Source organism: Echinops telfairi, unplaced genomic scaffold (genome assembly GCF_000313985.2).
Source record: "Echinops telfairi isolate 266 unplaced genomic scaffold, ASM31398v2 ScPeMD7_443;HRSCAF=831, whole genome shotgun sequence".
NCBI lineage: Eukaryota > Metazoa > Chordata > Mammalia > Afrosoricida > Tenrecidae > Echinops > Echinops telfairi.
Window position 1 is genome coordinate 5,294,047 of NW_022104341.1, and position 20,045 is coordinate 5,314,091.

A 20,045-nucleotide genomic window follows, 5' to 3' on the forward strand; every position below is an offset into this window, starting at 1 on the left:
CGGCAAGGCAACGGACAGCAGGCCATGTCCCTGGCCATCCTGCGGGTCATCCGCCTGGTGAGGGTCTTCCGCATCTTCAAGCTCTCCCGCCACTCCAAGGGGCTGCAGATCCTGGGGCAGACGCTGAAGGCCTCCATGCGGGAGCTGGGGCTGCTCATCTTCTTCCTCTTCATCGGGGTCATCCTCTTCTCCAGCGCCGTCTACTTCGCCGAGGCCGACGACCCCACTTCGGGTTTTAGCAGCATCCCGGACGCCTTCTGGTGGGCAGTGGTCACCATGACGACCGTGGGCTACGGTGACATGCACCCAGTGACCATAGGGGGCAAGATCGTGGGGTCGCTCTGTGCCATCGCCGGCGTCTTGACCATTGCTTTGCCAGTTCCCGTGATCGTCTCCAACTTCAACTACTTCTACCACCGCGAGACCGAGGGGGAAGAGCAAGCCCAGTACATGCACGTGGGCAGTTGCCAGCACCTCTCCTCTTCGGCCGAGGAGCTCCGCAAAGCCCGGAGTAACTCGACTCTGAGTAAGTCGGAGTATATGGTGATCGAAGAGGGGGGTATGAACCATAGCGCTTTCCCCCAGACCCCCTTCAAGACGGGCAACTCCACGGCCCCCTGCACCACGAACAATAACCCCAACTCCTGTGTCAACATCAAGAAGATATTCACGGATGTTTAACATGTGAACCAAGTGACATACTGTGCCGGGTAGTGTGTGGAATGTGTCCCCTCGGTCCTGTTTTCTACATCTCCAGACCATCCATCACGGACAGAGCACTGGGAAGTGGAGCGCCCATGTCATTCTCCTTACCGCTTCAGACTGAAAGGGGTGTCTGTATGCAAGCGGGCTGCATCCTCTCAGCTCTCCTCTCCCTCCCCCAAACCCCCTCTTAATAGTGAGAACTACAAGCTTGTTACTTTAACCTTGATTTCTTGTACACTCCCTATTTAAGAAGAACAACAAAAAACAAAAAAGCACATCCTGGGGGTGGGGGTGGAAATGAAACTAGAGAGCAGTTAGAGTGAGTAACCGTTTAACCTCAACATTGAAAAGGTGGTTTCCCCTTACTGAGTAACGCAGGCAGATTCTGAACGATGCTTCAGCGGGGTGGACCCTCCCAGATCCTGTGTTGAATGTTTAGCTCCAGGACCTACCGCGTGGCCATGTGGATGGAAAGTCGAATTAGAACCATTGACTTGTAAACCCCACCACAAGTTTATTTGATCTAGTTGAACCTTCCTCCTTCCGGAATTTGAAGCGTTTCTGCAACTTTGAGCAAAGGGAAATGCCCAAGGTGTCTGATCTGACCAATTAGTTTCACTCTTTTTTTGACTGGTTAAGCCTTGCAGAAGTATTAGATGAACAGCTAATTCCCATGCAGAAGTTCGGTGCATGTTACCCAGCCAACACCTATCAAAGTCTAGAAACAGATGTTTTCAGTGCTGCGAGAGGGAAAACAGTTCTGATGCTTCTGAGCAATAAAGCTTCTGCAGTGTCACACGAAGATTAAAAGTGGCAGACTCCCCTTCCAGCGGAAGTTACTAATTCGGACCTGACTGATGCAGTTCCCATAGCAACCCACGTTTCCTGGGAAACCTGAAAAAGGTTGTCATGGCATCTCCTGCTCTCTAGCCCTACCCCCAGTCTCTGCCGTTTCCACAGTAACCTTTCCAGAGGGTTTTTAACATGGGTTCATAAGGAAAGTCTGTTTGAATAAACCGCACAAATAAAGTTCAGCCTGAAAATCCGAGGAGGTGAAATGAGTCACAAATTGAATTTTTTTTCTTTTTACTACCAAAAACATCATTGATGTCATCCCATAAGGACTGAATCAAGAAAGAAGAGGATCGTGGAATGTTAGCTATCACCCACAATATAAGGCATGGTTTGACTGAAATGCCAGTTATTCGGCAATAATTTTAAAAGAAGCTTCTCTACAGTTTTCTTTCTCTTTCTCCAGGACGTTTCAAGCCAACAAAGGAAGGTAAAAGGCGAATGTTCAAGTGGTTTGTATGTTAGCGAATGAGAGATTCATTCAGGGCACCATAGTACTCATAAAACTTGAAATACACAAAGGATGCAAGTTTTTAACTGAGGGAATTGCAGACAATCAATAAAAACGAGGGACGGGAAGTCATCAAACTTTGGGGAATTCCGGCAAGTTTCAGCCAAATGCCAGGGGTTGCCAGAAGACAGACAGCGCCAGGTGAGCACTCTGTCCTAGTCTGCTGTGAGCACTGCCCTTTTGTACAGGGAGTCAGGGAAATGTCCTGTCTAAGCTGAGGATACTTTTGAAACCAGTAGTTTTATGCTAATCACGTGCTTGGCACCTTTTTAAAAGATCAATCACAACATCATTTCCATTCGATTTTCATGTTACTAACTGCTCTTTGAGCCTTTTGTAATGACTTATTACAAGCTGGGGGCGGGTGGGGAAGCATTGCTCTTCAGAATAACCTTCCCCTAAGCTGAGCTGAAAAGAATTCCATTTCTTTTGCTACCCCACTTGGCTTCTGAACAACCTGTTTCCACTTCAGAATCGGGAAAGCCAGGACCTCCTGCTGTGAGACAATTGATCCCATTTTAATGTGCATCATTCTTTGGTAGTAAGGGTAGTACAGTTCTTTGGGGGGGAAAGCGAAAAGGGAAATAAGAGTACTTTTTAAAATCACTTGTAGATACCTTATCTACGATTGCTTTTTAGTTTTATATTACCTGTAGCCGTTTGTCTATGTTTATAGTTCATAAAATATTTTCAGGAGGTCAGAAGCAAAACTGTTTTGCTCGTGGTGCATTTAAGGATGAGGACAGAAAAGACAGAGCACAAGCAGGAAAGCTAGATCCCTGCCACAGCCTCAGTGTTCTTACCTGGGGGCACCTAAATACCACTCTGTCTGGCTTCCTTTGCTACGTTTTTTGCAGTTACCTTTCACTTTGATCTACATATAAGTCAAACTTAGGATATTCTTAGTGATCAGAGATTCTTCTTAAGCCCATTTTGATAATATGTTAGACACACGGTAGAAATCACAGGAAAAATGTTTTCAACCTGTTTCTAAAAGATGCTGCCTTAAAGATGAACTAAGTTCAATAGGAATTTTATTCATATTTATTCAGTTGATGTAGAAACCCTGATAAGTTCTGTAAGTAAATTATGGTTTTGCCATAGTTTTTAGCATTGTGTGCTGCTTATGAAATAACAGCCATACAAAAGGACATTGTTATTTTTATTATTAACAGAAAAATCATGACTGTTGAGTCACAACTTGGAGACAGTATAATTGCTTATAGGTTATAGATTCTGACTCTTGATAAAATACTCATGCCTAACACAGAATGTAACACACTGTGTGTATTCAGTATTGGTTAAGTGGCTGCTCTCTTGCAATAATACCTTTTCCAGGTTCAGTAATGAAGTGTGGTCCAAAGGTAAGCTCTGCTGTTACATTGCAGCCATAGTGCCACTCTCTGCTGTATGACCTTGAGAAAATTGCCTAACCTCTCTGGGCCTCTGTTTCCTTATTTGTAAAGTGAGGATAATAAATAGGGCTGTTGTGAGTGTTAAATGTTAATACAAGGAGACCATTCAGGAGAAATAATTACATGACAGGCATCAGTGATGAGTTTGCTAAAAGATGACATTATCTTGAGATAATTATACAGGAACATTGTGTAATCAATGCAGAGCTTTGTGAAAGATACCTGACACATAAATCATCACTCTACCTGTTTTCTTTCTATACAAACAATCACAAATACCACTTATTAAGGGCCAGTCGGGTTTTGGACCCTTCTCTATTCTGCAGAGTAGGTGAGGTTTGCCTCATTTTAGGAGAGTTTTTTTTTAAATGATGATTAAAGTTAAGTGATATCACTGATTCCACATCTAGCAAGAGGCCCAGATCATTCTGGTTCCAGAACTCAGGCTCCTTTTATTGGGCCATTTGAAAGAGGCTGAGAATGTTTTCTATGCTTGGCTTCAGCCCATCTTATTAATGAATTGGGGTAAAAAATTACTCCTCTTAAGCTTATTTCATTCGGGTTACTCTTTAATAATCAACTATTTTTAACAAGAAGGAGCAAACAGAAGATTTTAATCAGGTACAGAAATAGAATTTCCTAGTAGTGAAAGGTTTTCTTATAGGATTGATTCATCTGGGTTTAATCTTATATTCAGAAAATACAATCAGTCCCAGTAGTGAGCCCTGCCAGCCCAACAGATATGTTTTTCAGTTTTAAGATTAATGCCCTGTTTTCATGTATTTTAATCTCCAATAGGTAATACGATGACACAAATTGCTGTTTCTTATCTTCTTATACTTTGCTTAGGTTACTGAAGAGTCATGCCAGAAAACAGTGTAAACATTGTGACTGTGTCTGTCTTTAGAAAGGAGGAATTACTTAGAACAAAAGGATTGAGGGCAGGAGAGATTTCCAGTTCATTTAAATTTGTGGCATTATTGTCTTACCCAGCTACTCCATGAATCTAAGAACCCCTGCTCTAAAGCCCATAGAATATAATTTTAACCCACATAAGAGCTGTCCCTACTCGTTTGGGAAATGAAAATGGGTAGTGATTTGGGTGTAGAGAAAAGGCTGATGACTTTGTAGTTGACACATTCTAGTTAGCTCTGCCACTAGTTAGCCACCCACTTCACAGTTGGATTGCATGCCTTGGGTTTTGGCAAGGAACACATGTCAGTGCATAGCAAGACAGTCAGGTGAGGAGGTGTGACTAGATCCACGCATATCCATCAGTGCCCCGGAGGCAAATGCACATATCCTACAGTTAGTGAATTTAGCGATAAAGAAGGCTAACCTTGCTATTATTTTATTTTGTTCATGGTATTTAAAATTAATTGTAAACTGCTGTTATACCAGATTTAATACCTGGCATCTACAGAAACAATTACAAATGCCTATACATAAAAGAAACTACGTAAATCATTTCTAAAGTTTTAAATAAAATTTCAAGGTTGAAATTTTATATGCACAGTGCTAAGCAGTTTTGAGTTCTGGCTTACATAATATTTGCTATGTCCCTCTAGCATATAACATACCCAAGTAATTGTTTTGCTGGTAATATATAAATTTAGCTTACATAAAATATACCAAAAATCTATTCCTTTGAGAACTATAACTTAATTTTCTGGCTTTTCTATGTTTTAAAATGTTAACATTCTCTACAACAGTCCCAAGTCCTTCCCACCCCTCGGCTGTGACAAGCCTCCCACCAAGAAATGCAAAGCAGTCCACGTGTCCTTCAGTCTGACGACTGAACAGACACACTGAGACAGCGCTGAGAAAATGAAGGAGGAGGAAGAGGCTATTTAGGAGTGCATTTTAGGGTGTGTGTGTGTGTGGGGGGGGATCTTTTTTGTTTCATCTTTGGCCTTTTCACCTAAGGAGGAGGAAACTCTTGGTTTGATACTTCTAATGCCCCATATTTTGAGGTGGTGTGTTTTTTTTTTAACATTTTATTGGGGGCTCATACAACTGTTATCGCAATCCATACACACATCAATTGTGTAAAGCCCATTTGTACATCATTCTCAAAACATTTTCTTTCCACTTAAACCCCTGGCATTAGGTCCTCATTTTTCCCCTCCCTCCCCGCTCCCCGCTCCCGCATGAGCCCTTGATAGTTTATAAATTGGTATTTTGTCATATCTTGCCCTGTCCGACGTCTCCCTTCACCCACTTTTCTGTTGTCCATCCCCCAGGGAAGAGGTCACATATAGTTCCTTGTAATCGGTTCCCTCTTTCCAACCCACTCTCCCTTTACCCTCCCTGTTTTGCCACTCACACCACTGGTCCTGTAGGGCTCATCCGCCCTGGATTCCCTGGATTTTCAGTTCCTATGTTAGTGAAATCACAAGTCAGGTGAGGCAGGACGAAGGGGAACAATGCCAGGCAGAGAGCCCCAGCCTTCCTCTAACGTGGCTCTGCTCCTACCTTTCGGGCAGACAGTGGCCGCTGCTGTCCAGCACAGGAAAACAGGCTACTCATGCTCAGCTTGCAATGCTCGTTTAGATGAGTCAGACGGGTTATCAAGTATACAGATGTTTGCTTTCATTTTTAATGATGCTGTGAACTGATTTTCTCCTTGAAATTGTTAAGAAAAATGTTCACCCCCACAAAAGGATTTTTTTCCTTCTTTTTGGTACTAGACTTTTTCCTGTACATGTAAAAGGCCATCAATCATCAAGATACAGTAAAGGAGCCATCTGGGGACAGACGAGGTCCTGCTTCTGGGCATCATTTCTTGGGAGCCATTTATCATTCTTGGCACCTAAGTAGGACAGAACAGGAACTGTGCTCTGCGGAACGAGCTCTTGAGCCTGTGGTTGATAAGTACGTAGTACGGAAGTGAGCACAGAAACGAGGGTTCGGCATATCTGAAACCAGTGTTACCAAGAAATCTGTGCATGCAGGCTCCGCCTGCAGATGCAGGGATCACTAGCTCACGCCTCCCTCCGTGTGGGGAAGGCCAGGGGCAGAAGAAGCCTTTCCCTTTCTGTGACCCCGCCCCTGTTCCCCCCCACCCCCCACAGCAGCACAAGGACTCTTGGGAAGCTTTGTTGAGATCCCTACGAAGTTTTAGAATGAAATTTAGGATTGTACCTATGCAGTCGATACTGTTAGGTCATTTATTTTCAGCTGCCCTAATGGGAATTCCCTCTACATCCTAAGGCTCTATTTTTACATATTTAAACATATTTATTAAATTTAAACATGCGATTTAATTTGGGAGTGAAGTTATTGGGGAAGCAATTTATATGTGTGTGTGTGTGTGTGTGTGTATATATATATATATATATATATATATGAATAAAGGAACCTGGGTGTTACAATGGTTATGCATCGGCCACTTACTACAAGGTCAGCAGTTTGAAACCACCAGCAGCTCTGTGGGAGAAAGAGGAGGCTTTCTTCTCCAGTAAAGTTTACGGCCTTGGAAGCTCACAGGAGTAGTTCTACCCTGTTCTATAGGGTTGCCATGAGTCAGAATCAGCTGGATGGAAGTTGGATGTATATGTATGCTGTTGTTGTTCTTCTTGTTAGCTGTTATCAAGTAGGTTCCGACTCACTGGGACCCTGTCTACAATGGAACAAAACACTGTCAGCCTGCACCATCCTCACACTTGCTAGGTTTGAGGGCATTGTTGTAACCAATGTCTATATGTGTGCGTGCTCATATACTGTAAATATTATATGTATATGTACACACATACATATGTATACACACATACATAGTCACACATTTTCTGAATTTGTAATGTATTTTCTACAGATCTAAGTGATCTAATCATTTTTCTGAAACAGTGAATTTCCAATTTTATATGTACAGTATAAATATGTGCATGTTACTTACCGTATATACTTTTGTGTAAACTGAGTTTTCAGCACATTTTAATGCAGTTTTTGTGGTAGAATTAGGTGCCTCTCCTGATATTCGGGTTGGCTTATACTTGAGTGTATACAGTATTTTTTTTTACAATCTTGCTTAAGAGGCAAACAATTGCCTCATGTTTTCAGTGTTTTTAGTAATTAAATACTAGACACACAGGTATAATAAGTAAGTTTGGGCCTCTAGTCTCCTAAATATCTCTAACAGAGCTCACTTCTCCACATCCCTGCCACCACCACTCTAATCCATGCTCTGTCTTCCGTGTGCCCGGGATAAATGCAAGGGTCTTTTCCTTCACCTCCTCACGCTTCCTGGGGCCACTCCGACCCATTTCCCACCTGGTAGCCAGAATGATCTTTTTGAAACTCAGCTCTGATTATATCGCCTACCCCTACGTAAAATGTTCTTAGGACGTTGTTCTCTTGTTTTTATGAGAGAGATCCAAAGGCTTAGCACCGCCTTCCTGGCCCAGGTGATCTGGTTCAACCCTCATACACAGAATTCACCTGTACCTTTGCTCCTCCTCGCATTCTGTTGTGTTCCTGCCCGTTCTGGTCTTGCAGATACAGGCACAGCTGCTTTTCCACTGTAAACAATGAGGATCTTGGTAAATGATAACATTGTCCCCTCCTCCTCTCTTCTCCCAGTTAATTTCTATCTTTACTCAACACTTCTTCCAAGATTCCCTCATGACCACGCTGGTTGGTCAGTACCCCTATCAGAGGATACAGATTCATTCAAATTTAAGCTGGCTTTGTGTTCAGAAACTACCCTGGTAGCATTATGGGTTAGACATCGGGCTGCTAAATTCAAGGTCAGTGGATTAAAGCCATCACAGCTCCTCAGGAGAATGATGAAGCTGTCTGCTTCCGTAAAAATTTATAGCCTCAAAAATCCTGTAAAGGATTGCTATGAGTTGGCCTCAATTATATATACCACTTTTAAAAAAAAGAAAAGAAAAACGTAAAACATATAAGTGTAAGATACCAGTGACTTCAAGGTACATTCCTATTTCATAGATGCTCAAATCTAATACACACAGGTATGTAGGTATGTATATACCTGAAAATTAATTAAATATGATGATCCCCGGGGAATGAACAAAACCTGCTCCTGTGTCTGAGAATTTGTAAGTTAGACCAGGTGCATGCGGTTCTTATTTAGCCTTATTTTCATTCCAGAGAACCGTGGCGATGCAATGGTTAAGACATGTGGCTGCCAACCCAAAATGCAATGTCCAAATCCATCAGCTGCTCTGCAGGAGAAAGATGGAGCTGGCAGTCTATTTCCACAGAGATTTACTGCTTTGAGAGGCAGTTCTCTGCCCCGCAGGGCCTCGGTCACTTGGAGCCCACTGACAACAGTGGGTTGGTTTTGGCCTTATCCAAGAAAAGTGCTGAAGCTGTTTCAATGGTTTACGAGCTGTGTGTGCCGCAAATGAAGGTGATTGTGAGTGTGTTGTGAGTAGGGTTTGGCTGAATTACTTCAAAGTGAGGGGAAATACACACACACACAACATTAAGGGCCAGGTAGGAGTTGTCCAGAAGTGTGGTATTCGTAACTGAGGATTGCCTGTACAGTACATAATCTTGACAGCTGTCATGTTTAAAAACGTCATTGTGAATTAGGTGGTTTACATTTCACACAACCAATTTTGTATTTAAAAACTTGAACGACTTATCAAGCCTCCCAGTAGCTTGCTCTGCCTCTCCTTTGATTTTTCTTTTCCCTCTTGTAGAACATTGTCTTCTCTTTGACCCAAGTTAGCACCTGTCTACCCTCTAGCCTACAGCTTCCCTGCCCCACCGCTCCCTGCCCCTATAACTATCAGAGTTTGCTTTTGGTACGAAAAGCTTTGTCTTGATTTTTCCTTTATAACAGTGGTCTCATACAATATTTGACCTTTTGTCATTGACTAACTTCACTGTAGCAATACATTTTAATTCATTTGTGTCATCTAATTAATGTCCATCCTTTCCATAGAGTAGGGACTGTGGGTCTCTTTTTATTCACCATTGAACTCCTGCCCATTCTCTCCGGAATCTGCCGTAAACAGGCTTGCATGCTTACCCCCTCCATCACAACTGCCCTTGTCAAGGTCACTGGTGACCTTGTGCAGAAAAAACGCCGTGGTTATTGCTCACTTCTTTTTCCTTTGACCTATCAGTAGCCTTGCACACTGTGGAATCACTTTCCTCTCCTGGCCAGACTTTCTTCATTTGGTGTCCAGGATGCCACCCTCTTCTGAATTTCTTCCTACATCTCTGGCCTCTTCTTCTCAATCTCCATTACTTTCTTATCTCCCTGGGTCTTAATGGCAGTGAGGCCCAGGGGCCATGACTCAGTCTTTTTTTAATATCCAAATTCAGTCCTTTAGTGATCTCATCCATTTTCACAGCTTTAGGTGCTTATATGGACATTTATACTCTTGTCTGGAATTGCCTTGTGAACTCGAGAATCCAATTTCTGTCTATTTAATATCTCCACTTACATATCTCATGGACATCTCAGGTTTCATATGTCCAAAACTCAGCCACCCACACACATACCCATCAAGCCTGCCCATTTCCCCATGGCCATGTACTCGCAACTTCAGCTTCCCGGTTATTCGAGGTAAAATCCTTAGAGTTGTCCTTGATTACTTTCTTCCTCTCCTACCTCATGTCCACTCAAATACCGACAAATCCGTGGATTCTACTTTGAAAATATGTCCGGAGTCTGACCACTTTTTACCAGTTCCGCGGCTACTGCTTAGTTCGACACAATTAGTGCCCTCATCGGGATGTTTATAGCTGGCGTCGTTGACTTATGATGGAATTCTATTCTGATGACTCCATGGTAAGTCAGTTCTGATGTAAGCTGAATTCCTCCTTTGTTTGTTTATTTGGTTTTTACTACTACTGCTTTTTTTATTAACGGTATCTTTGTAAATCTGATCTTTGAACGTCTGTAAGTAAAACTCTGAGGGATGATAGGATTGGCATATCACATGCTGCAACATTGTATGTAGTCTATATGTCAGTAGTCACAAGACGTATAAAACCAACCAAAACAGACTGTCATTAAGTGCATGCAGTCCATCATCATTAGAATATGTCATAAGTTGGGGCTAACTGAACTCTTGTGACTTGTCCCCACGCGTGCAGCCTTTCCTGTACGTGAGTCTGTTCTCCGTATAGCAGTCAGCGGGTTCCTTTTAAAGCCCTGTCAGATCAGGTTGCTTCTTTGTGTGAAACACTCCGTTGGCTTCCCCGTTGCACGTGGAGTGCACAATTACCCATGAGTCTCTCCCTAACCTGCTGCTGCTGCTGCTGCTGCTGCTGTTAGGCGCCTTCAAGTCAATTTTCTACTCATGGGAACCCGTCAAGTTGGCTGAATCACAATCTTTACAGAAGCACATTGCTAGGTCTTTTTCCCACTGAGCTGCTGTGTGGCTTTGAACTGCTGACCTTTTGGTTAGCAGCCAGGTGCTTAATCATTGTGCCATCAATTTTCCTTTACTTTTATCTCTCTTCTTTCCCCACTGTTTTGTTTAATTAATCATTTTATTGGGGGGTGCTTACAAATCTTATGACAATCCATCATTTTAATTGTATTAAGTATACTTGTACATATATTGCCATCAACATTTCTAAACATTTTCTTTCTACTGGAGCCCTTGGTATCAGCTCCTCTTTTTTCCCCCTCCCACCCCCCTCGTGAATCCTTGATCAATCATATATTATTGTTGTTTTTTCGTGTCTTACACCTACATTTCTGTTATTTGTCCCCCTGGGGAGTGGGTTATATATCCAGCCTTGTGATGGGTTCCCTCATTCTTCCCCTTCCGCTCCCACCCTGGCCGTCCCCCTACCATGATATGGCTACTCCCACTACTGTTCCTGAGGGCTTTACCTGTTCTGACGAGAGACTCCTTTTCTACTTCATCTCACCACTCTTACTTCCAACTCCCTCTTGATCCCCTTCTGCACCCTTCCAGCATCCGTTGTCTTCTTCAGGCACATGAGGATGCTCTCATCTCAGGCTCTTTGCACCTGCTGTTTCCCTGTCTGGAATGCATCGGCTGTCTACATGGCTTATTCCATCCCCTCCTTCAGGGGATCACTTCTCAGTGTGCCTTCCCGACGGACTCTCAAACTGCTCACAACCCTCCCGATGTCCTGCCCTGCAGTATTTCTCCTCTGTCACATAATGAGAAGGCTTCAAAACGGTCGTGGAAAAGTGGAATTAGAATAGAATTGTCCCACAAAAGTCCCTTGCATTAGATTATTTTTTAGCTTGGTTATTGTCTGTCTCCCCTTCCATGAGGAAAGGGATTTTTATTTGATTGGCTCGTTAGAATGTGCTCTCCCAAGTCCTGGAAAGGGAAGAGAGGAAGGGAATGGCTTTCCAGTTTGATTGTTTACAGGAAAACATTTATGTTGTGCCCTGGAGCTCATTTTTGCACTCTGAGGCGTGTACTCTTCACTATATGCTTTTGGATAAAGTTCTTTGTCGTCAGTTCCCTGGAGAAGGTTTCTATTTGAAAGACAAGCCTTAGCAGCTTCTCAACAAGACTAGAACTGTTTCCAGGAGTAGAAAGTCCAGTCTTTCTCCTGCAGAGCTGCTGGTGGTTTCGTACTGTTGACCATGCGGATCCCAGCCCAGCGCTTAACCACTACACCACCAGGCCTCTCAACTCTCTCCACACCTCCTCATGCATTTCCTCCTCTCTCTGGATTTCTGGCCTACCAGACCAGCGGGTGACTTGGCTGCTGCCTATGCGCATCAGAGTGAGTCTTCTTACCACATCCCCTTGCCAATGTGGATGCCTGAGATGACCGATGGCAACCAGGCGACTTTAGTGGCTCTTTCTCCTTCCGTGAATTAGTGTCTTCTAATAAGTAAGTCCATAGAGGACAGAGATCATGTCCCTCTTCAGGAGAGTTGATGTCTGGGCTCTTAAAGAACATAAAATAGAGGATTTAAATAAATGATTTTTTTTTCATGATTGTTTTTCTGGCTTGGATCTAGAATTATGACATTGCTTCTTTTTAAAGACTGGCTTTTTCAGGTTGTTCTATTATAACCTGTGACCGTCAAGATAGAAGGCATTTAAGAGGATGGTCCAGGAGCCCTTCCATTTAGTGTTTACCCCATACACTGTTACCTGCTTCTCAAGGCTGAGACAAAGAACCACACCCACTGTCTCAGGTCTGCTCTAACTCAGTCACCCTGTGCAAGGTTTCGGAGAGCTGTCATTCTTCACAGGAGCCGATGCCCCCTTTCCTTCATCTCCAAAGCCAGCAATGGCAGATCAAGCCCTTCCACAGCACGCCTCTCTGACCCTTCTACCCCCAAAAGTCACAACTCTAACCAGTGCAGGACTGGTTCTCCAATCCTAGGACTCCTATGGCTCGATAGGACCAGCCCAATTTCTCCAGGATCACCTCTCCATCTCGTGATGCTTAACTTTAGTTTACTTTAACTCCGTCCTGCGAACTGGGTGAAGGTTCACAGAGCAGATCAGCTGCTCGCTCAATTCACACACAGTTTGTTTCATGTCATTGATTGCCATCCCCACAATGTGCCATCGCTGACCCCACTTCCGCCCTGTGGTCCCCATGTCCGTTCACCCAGCTTTGCTGACCCTTCCTGCCTTCCGAACTCTGTCCTGGAGCACAGGCTGCTGGTTTGATCTCAAACAGTTGATGATTCTGAGGTGTACATCTTCCCTAATGTTATCTGTTCACTATATAGCCCTCTCTAGTGTTTGCCTGAAAATCGAGTTCAGTTCCTCATCTGGAGGTTGACCACGGGCCCTAGTCGTGCGGGTCCCACCATTCTCTTTCCAACCAGTAAACCTAGTCAATTTTATGATTTAAATTTTTTTATTAATTGGAATTTAATACATGTAACATAATTGTTCCATAGTTCAGTCCCGTCAAGTAGAATTGTACAATTGCTACCACAATCTGTTTCCAACCATTCTTTGTCTACAGGGACTTTTACCCCCACCCCCATCCATCACCACTGTACCCCCCCAGCCCCTTATTCTACTTGCTGCCCCATACGTTCATCAATCCTGATTTTCATATACCAGAAAACAGAAACGTGTACAACACAGCTTTGGGTGTGATAAGCAGGTGACCTCCACTGACATAACTCCCCTGAGATACCTCTATTCTTTCCTCTCACTCTCTCCAGCACATTCCAATGTGATCCCTATCAGAGGGATGACCTTTCATGTTAATCACCTCTGCAAGGCTCTTCCATGTTCACAGATCCCAGGGTATATAGGACAGGGACATTTGGGAGAACTGGTGTTCTGCCTTCTACAAACCATAAGCCTTGCCCCTCCAATTTCAGTTTTAAAATATTCTTGGTTACATTCTGAGGTGATCATTTAAAAAGCATACTTCATTATTTTGTCTCCCAATAAAACAGAATCTGGAAAAAGTGGCCAATCAGTTTTTCAAGTATCTTAAAAGACACATAGCATTTAAGGGGCAGAGTTTTCCTTCTGTGACCACACTCGGGGTCTCCAAGACATTTGTGATCATTTTCTGTTAGCTTTTCATTCAATTTTATGGGAACTTTTCTAAGTAATCCCCCCGCCATGGACATCTCTCTGTTTTGTAACATGTGTCTCTGTGTGAATGGCTGAGAGGAATAGGCATGGTTGGTTTCTATTTCTGAAATAGTTTAAATATATAATGTCTTGTAAGGATTTCTTCTTCATAAAACGTCTGAACATCCGTTCTTGCCTAAATAAACCCAGCTGGAGAAGACTTGGCTGCTCTGGGTCATTGTGGGTTCATTAGCCTTCAGTTGTAAGAGTTGGCAAGTCCAAAATCCACAGGTCAGGCAACAGGTTGAAAATCACTCATGTTCCAGATTGGTAGGTCAGAAGGTGGGATAAGCCAACCACTAGTGTGTGTGTGTGTGTGTGTGTGTGTGTGTGTGTGTAGGTGGTGGGGTCAGACTCTTGATCAAGTATGATTGTTGTCCTAGTTGTGATGTGTAAAATCATGCATAACTGTGTAGAGTCCATAGTGTAAAGGGGCACCAGATTCGAAGCTACTTGTAATGACGAGATACACTCTAGGTCTGACCTCCATGCCCTGTAAAAGAGTCCCGTAGTACTCACTTTGAGAGTGTCTCCTCTGTCTCCCCCTCTCTGTGACAAGGCTTGGGATTTCTACTCGCTTTAAACATGAGTTCCTGTCTTACAGTCCGAGGCAGACTAGAAATGGAACAAACTCTTGGAAATGCATTAAGAAAATGAATATGGGCATTTCTTGAAAAGTCAAGGGTCACTCGGAAGCTTTCCTGAAGGATAAAAATTGCATTTCTTATTTTTTTTAAACCAGTTCATTTAGACTAAATGTCGAGGTCGTTATTAACAAGAAACAAATTGGTCCACAATTTTGGCATATCTTGAACTTTTCCTACCTTATAAGTTAATTCAATATGTGGTTAATGCATTTAGGTAATTAATTTTTTCCATGCCAACTCTGTCATATTCATTTGATAAGGGTCAGCAGTAATGAGAAACAAAATGGTCCACAGCTTTGGCATATTTGCGACCTTTACCTAACGTGTAACTTAAAAACAGTTAATATGTGGTTAATGTATTTAGATAATTAAATTGCTTAAACTTGCCAAGGTAATAATTTTATTGTTTTTTCTTTAAAGAAAAGTCTCAAACGTTGTATGATGGCTAGAACGCCTACAGCTAAGAAGGAACGGAATATGCAAGGCGTCATTGTGTTTCCTCTGTCCCCGCAGATTTCTGAAGAGCCCGGCTGAGGGACCGTGGAGCGGCACTGGCCAGTGAGATGCGCCTGTTTAACTTCCTAGATCCAGATGCAGTGGCAGTTCCATCACAGATGGGTGGTGGTGAGCTGCCTCTGCCTGCACACCTGTGTAGTTTTGTTTCAGTTGACCTTAACACGTCTCTTACAAACGCTTTATATATACGAAACAGCATTGACGCTAGAAGATTATCCTTAAATTGTGTGCAATCTAACAGCTATTTTTCAAGTAAATTTAAGGTATCACGTCAGCCTTCTGGCATTATAGCGAAGTCTAATATCCAAAATCTTAAAATTAGTGCTGTTGATAAAGAAAGTCTAAATATTTGTTTCTAACAAGCCAACCATGACTGCTTTCTTTTTCCCTAGTTAATCGCTGGACTGTGTTTAATTGTGAGATAAACCAATGTTGTAGTCTGTATTCTGGGTCATGTGGAACTTTATTTGTGCAGGTATGTTTGGTACCAAAGGCTCTCAGACATAGATTAGCCAATTTACACATAAAAAGAGAAATCTACACTGTGCCCAAATAGATGGTGTGAGAGACAGACTTGCCTAAAAGAAATGTGCCTTGCTTGATTAAACAGTCTTTTTTTTATTATTCAAAATGGTAAAATTGCAAATTAGTCCTAGTAGGTAGGTTTTAGCTGAACTGAATTGTACAAAAAATAGATTTGGTACTCATCACATGCTTCCGTTCTTCATCGTTACTAGAACTTCAGCATGTGGTGACACCGTTCAGCTGTTCCTGGACACTGTCCCTGTTCGGTTGCATTTTTGTGGGATGTTAGTGTGTTGATAGGAATCACCCTCTTAAAGATGTGTAGAGTGTTTCATTCTACCGTTTAAGCATTTCCTTCTAATTCTATTTGTAATAAGTTTTCTGTATCAGCTTCTATTTTTATATTCTGTTGGAAATAGCTATCTCTTTCAATAGTTTGGGATTTCTACTCGCTTTAAACATAGTGTTTGAGTTAGAAAAGAGGTTGAGAAGGTCATGAAGGGTGGTTTCCCATTTGGGGGCATTTCACTTCTGTGCCATTATTAATGTATTTACTGTGACATTTCAGCAGAATGGTAGCTATTTGTATATTATTTAATAAGCCTTATAGAAAGTCAAACTGTGAACACTTAGTATAAAGGAAAAACAAGACTTTTTTTTTACTTCTATACTTTATTTTCTAACACACAAATACATGAACAAATGTATAAATAACTTAGCTCCTGTTATACAAACGCACAACAAGGCTACGTCATAGGAAGAGCACCTCCAGAGTTTCAACTCTTAAGGAACTCCTTTGGCAGCCATGCCAAGATTATAGTACTCTTTGATGCCCGTTACGAGGAAATACAGGTGATGCATTTCATTGCTAAATATATGTGTGTGTGTGTGTGTGTGTGTGTGTGTGTGGGAGTTTACACATACGTGTCTATATGTATATGTACATGTGTATAGTTCTTGTAAACTTTATTGAAATTGTTTGAGCAATTTCATAACCCTGGGGGGAAATGTTTTCTATCTTAAATGAACACATCAAAGGTAAGCAATTGGGGAACAAAATGTTTTCTATCTTAAATGAACACATCAAAGGTAGGCAATTGGGGAACAATCAGTAACTGAAGCAATTATCCCCGAGCAGTGAGAGAGATGGACGGGAGGTCACCAAGCCACTCATTCTGCACAATATGCTGGTCAGACTTGAAGACTAGATCACTTAAGGGGAAAAGGGAAGGGAAGGAGTGGCAGTTACAACAGATGGAGCTGTGTGCACCTCAGGTCAGGATGATTTGCCCATCCCCTGGCTTCCACCCTGTGCCAGCTCATATAGCCGAGGCCCTAACTAGCCCAGAGCATGGCCACAGTCAAGGGGTTGCCGTCAGCTCTCAGGGTGAGTGGAACCAGTGGCACCACTGTGCTGTGGGACGTCTTAGACGTTTATGTGTGTTAATAAGGATCAGTAAGGGTTTCCAATAGAGCCAAAAGAGCTACCTGCGTAAACACCAATGATACACCTTCATACACTGCCATCTATTTATTATCACAGGATGCATTGCAAATAAAGACTGAGTCTGGACTTCGGTATAAACACAAGCCCAGAATTGTGCCAGGTGAACAAACTGTCATGTCAAAGATGGCTCACATGGTGGGTAGTTAAAGGAGTGCCGGCAGCATTCTTAGCCGCTTCCTTCCAGCGGGAGCCCACAGCAATGCCTCACCAGTGCTAGCCTCAGTGTCATGTGTGAAATAGGTCTGCCGAAGCCTGCCCGGCCTTCACATCCTCAGCACGCACGTTTGAAAATGCTTCGAAGAGGACTTCCGCGCTCAGGCTTTCTTAAGCTCATCTCGGAAGGAAAACATGCATTGAAATAAGCCCTGAAAGCCCCATACACCTGTCACTCTTCAAGTTGATTGTGGAAACAGGGAGTACGGATCTCTTTCCCTCCTACCAGAATCATCACTGGCCTGTGATGGACCAGGAAAAAGTAGAAAAATCGCCCTGCAAAATGGGAACAACGCAGTGGAATAGCAGCAAGGGCATGTTACTTAAATTTAACTAAAGGTCAAGGTCATTTGACACGTTTATGTGGCATTCTAAGGCAGTAGCAGAACTTGATCGTGTGCTCTATTGGCCTGGCAGAGGCTGGAGGGATAGGAGCATTTGTCTGTCTCTTCGTTCTGTAGCCAAGGAACAGTTCGTTAGAGCTGTGCTTTCACAACGGCTCTGCCGGTGACCTTCCTGTGTCCTTGGTAAGTCCCTGTAACCTCCCTCAGCCCCAGGAACTTGACCGGCACAGGGAAGAACTTACATACGTAAAGTTGTCTCCATCTTTGAAAACTCTGTAACACGTTCAGATCTTCATTCTTCTACATAGAAAGGCACATGCTGCTCCAGTCCTACGCATGTCTCTACTATAGGGAATGAACATATCCCCAAGATTTATAAAGAGATCAGTTACTGGCAATTTTGAAAATTCAAATATTGATATTTCTGATATTGCTAAGTAATCTCAGCACACTATAAAAGCAAAAATCAAGTATTAAAAATGTAATCGCTTTTAATTTTGACCGTAGTATAATTACTATGGTTTATCATTTCATCTTGGAGCGTGGAGTTATTTAACTGGAAAAAAAAAAAAAGAAAATACTATTCAAATTAGTCTTCTATTTAAATTTGGCTAAATAAACAGCCAACAAGAATCAACTGTAGTTGATGAGTAAGGTGCATTTTATCACATTAAAAACTAATGCCATTGGATCCCAGAAGCAATGTTTATAATTTAAAATAATAGTCACAAACTTGTGAAATTTTGTGAAGACCAGTGAGGCCTGATACGAGCCATAATGTAGTGAATTTTGCTCAGGAGTGAAAAACAAAATCCAGGGAGAGCCCAAGCTCGTTCTGTTTGCTTTAGTGAACAGTTGGCGAGAGAAGCTTTTGCCCTGCACACAAAGTAGGTGCTAGGTGACTAGACCCGCTGAAAAGCAGAAGTTTGTTGTGGTTGCGTACTTTTGGTAGACAGAGATTAGGCAAGAAGGATGCCGAAATGTGGGCACCAGAGAAATTGTCAAAACGCTGGCAGTCCGTTTGAATAACACAGTGCTGTTTTGTCATGCTGAAGTGATTTGTGCAGAGGTCTGGTCTTCCATCATTTCCATGCAGAAAGGGGGCAGTCTTTCAAGGCCTCTTACCATCACAGGGAATGTATATGTCGACTGGTGAAGCAAATCACTGGAACATTTAGCCTGGTAATTTTGTTTTTGTGAATAAGAATTTTCCGTGTTGGTGTAGTTGAGTCTTTTTTGTATTGCTGTTTGTGGTTTTTGTGAGACGTGATTTTGTCCCTTTTTTAAGCTGCTGAAATGTGCTATTGGTGATGCCGTGTTAGCATTGTATCTCGACAATAATTTGTGAACTGACCATACTAAAACAAACCATTGTAGTATCTCTCCCGGTACATTGTTTCCATCCTGTGGTCTCTTAATACTGGGTTTGTGGGGGTGAGGGGGTGGGGGGCGGGGGAGGCTAAATATTTAGTTTACTTAAAATTAACTGTCAAAGTGATTTTCTCTAACTGCCATAAAACTGTAATGACTATAAGCCAAATGAGAATATTCTCTTTTAAAACTTTAAGGATACTGTATAGACCATTTTTGTAGCTGCCACATAAATTGGTATCTTCTCTGTTTAAAAGCTCCTACACCTATACAAGGGAAAGCAGACTAATGGTGCATGTAGTACTTCAATACAATATGCTAAAGATGATCATAAGAATACATCTTTGAAATATTACACTATTAGTAATTACACAAAGGTCAGAAGAACAAATACAAGACCTCCATTTTTTCCCATATATTTATTACCTCATATTTGTCAAAGATCATGTTTGTTAAAATATTCACATGAATTAGCCAATTCCACATGCAATTTGGAGAGGACAGAACCTAGATTTAGAAAGAGAATGTGACTTGCTCAAGGTAGCATGGTCAGTAAATGGCTCTAAATCTCACCTTCTTTGCACCCTGCTCCCCCTGTCATGTGCTTTTTATCCTCTGACTGTAAATATCATTTAAAAGTTGACTGAAATCTAACTGTAAATGAAACCTTGGAAAACTCCAAATCCTAGCCCTTCCACTCGATGATATGCAACCATTTTCCACTGAAAATACTCAGTCCACACATCCCGCCCACGGACACTAAATTCATAGGATGTCAAAATGCCAGACCCCAAGACGGGCTTCCTCACTCATCCTCTCTGTTTGCCTTTCCTAAAAACCCACCCTAAGCGACCGGTTTCTGAACAGTCAGCAATAGTCAGCCCACCCAGTGGCAGCC

General features: G+C 42.5%; 1 protein-coding gene across 1 annotated transcript; it reads left to right on the top strand.

Moving 5' to 3' along the window:
• Positions 1–3: 3 nt before the first annotated feature.
• LOC101655945 (potassium voltage-gated channel subfamily A member 3) lies at positions 4–19,195 on the top strand (the record flags this gene model as incomplete). Its single annotated transcript, XM_045292009.1, has 2 exons — positions 4–2,209; positions 15,185–19,195. A coding segment is annotated over one exon (678 nt), but the record flags the coding sequence as incomplete, so codon positions are not given.
• Between the last annotated feature and the right edge of the window lie 850 nt (positions 19,196–20,045).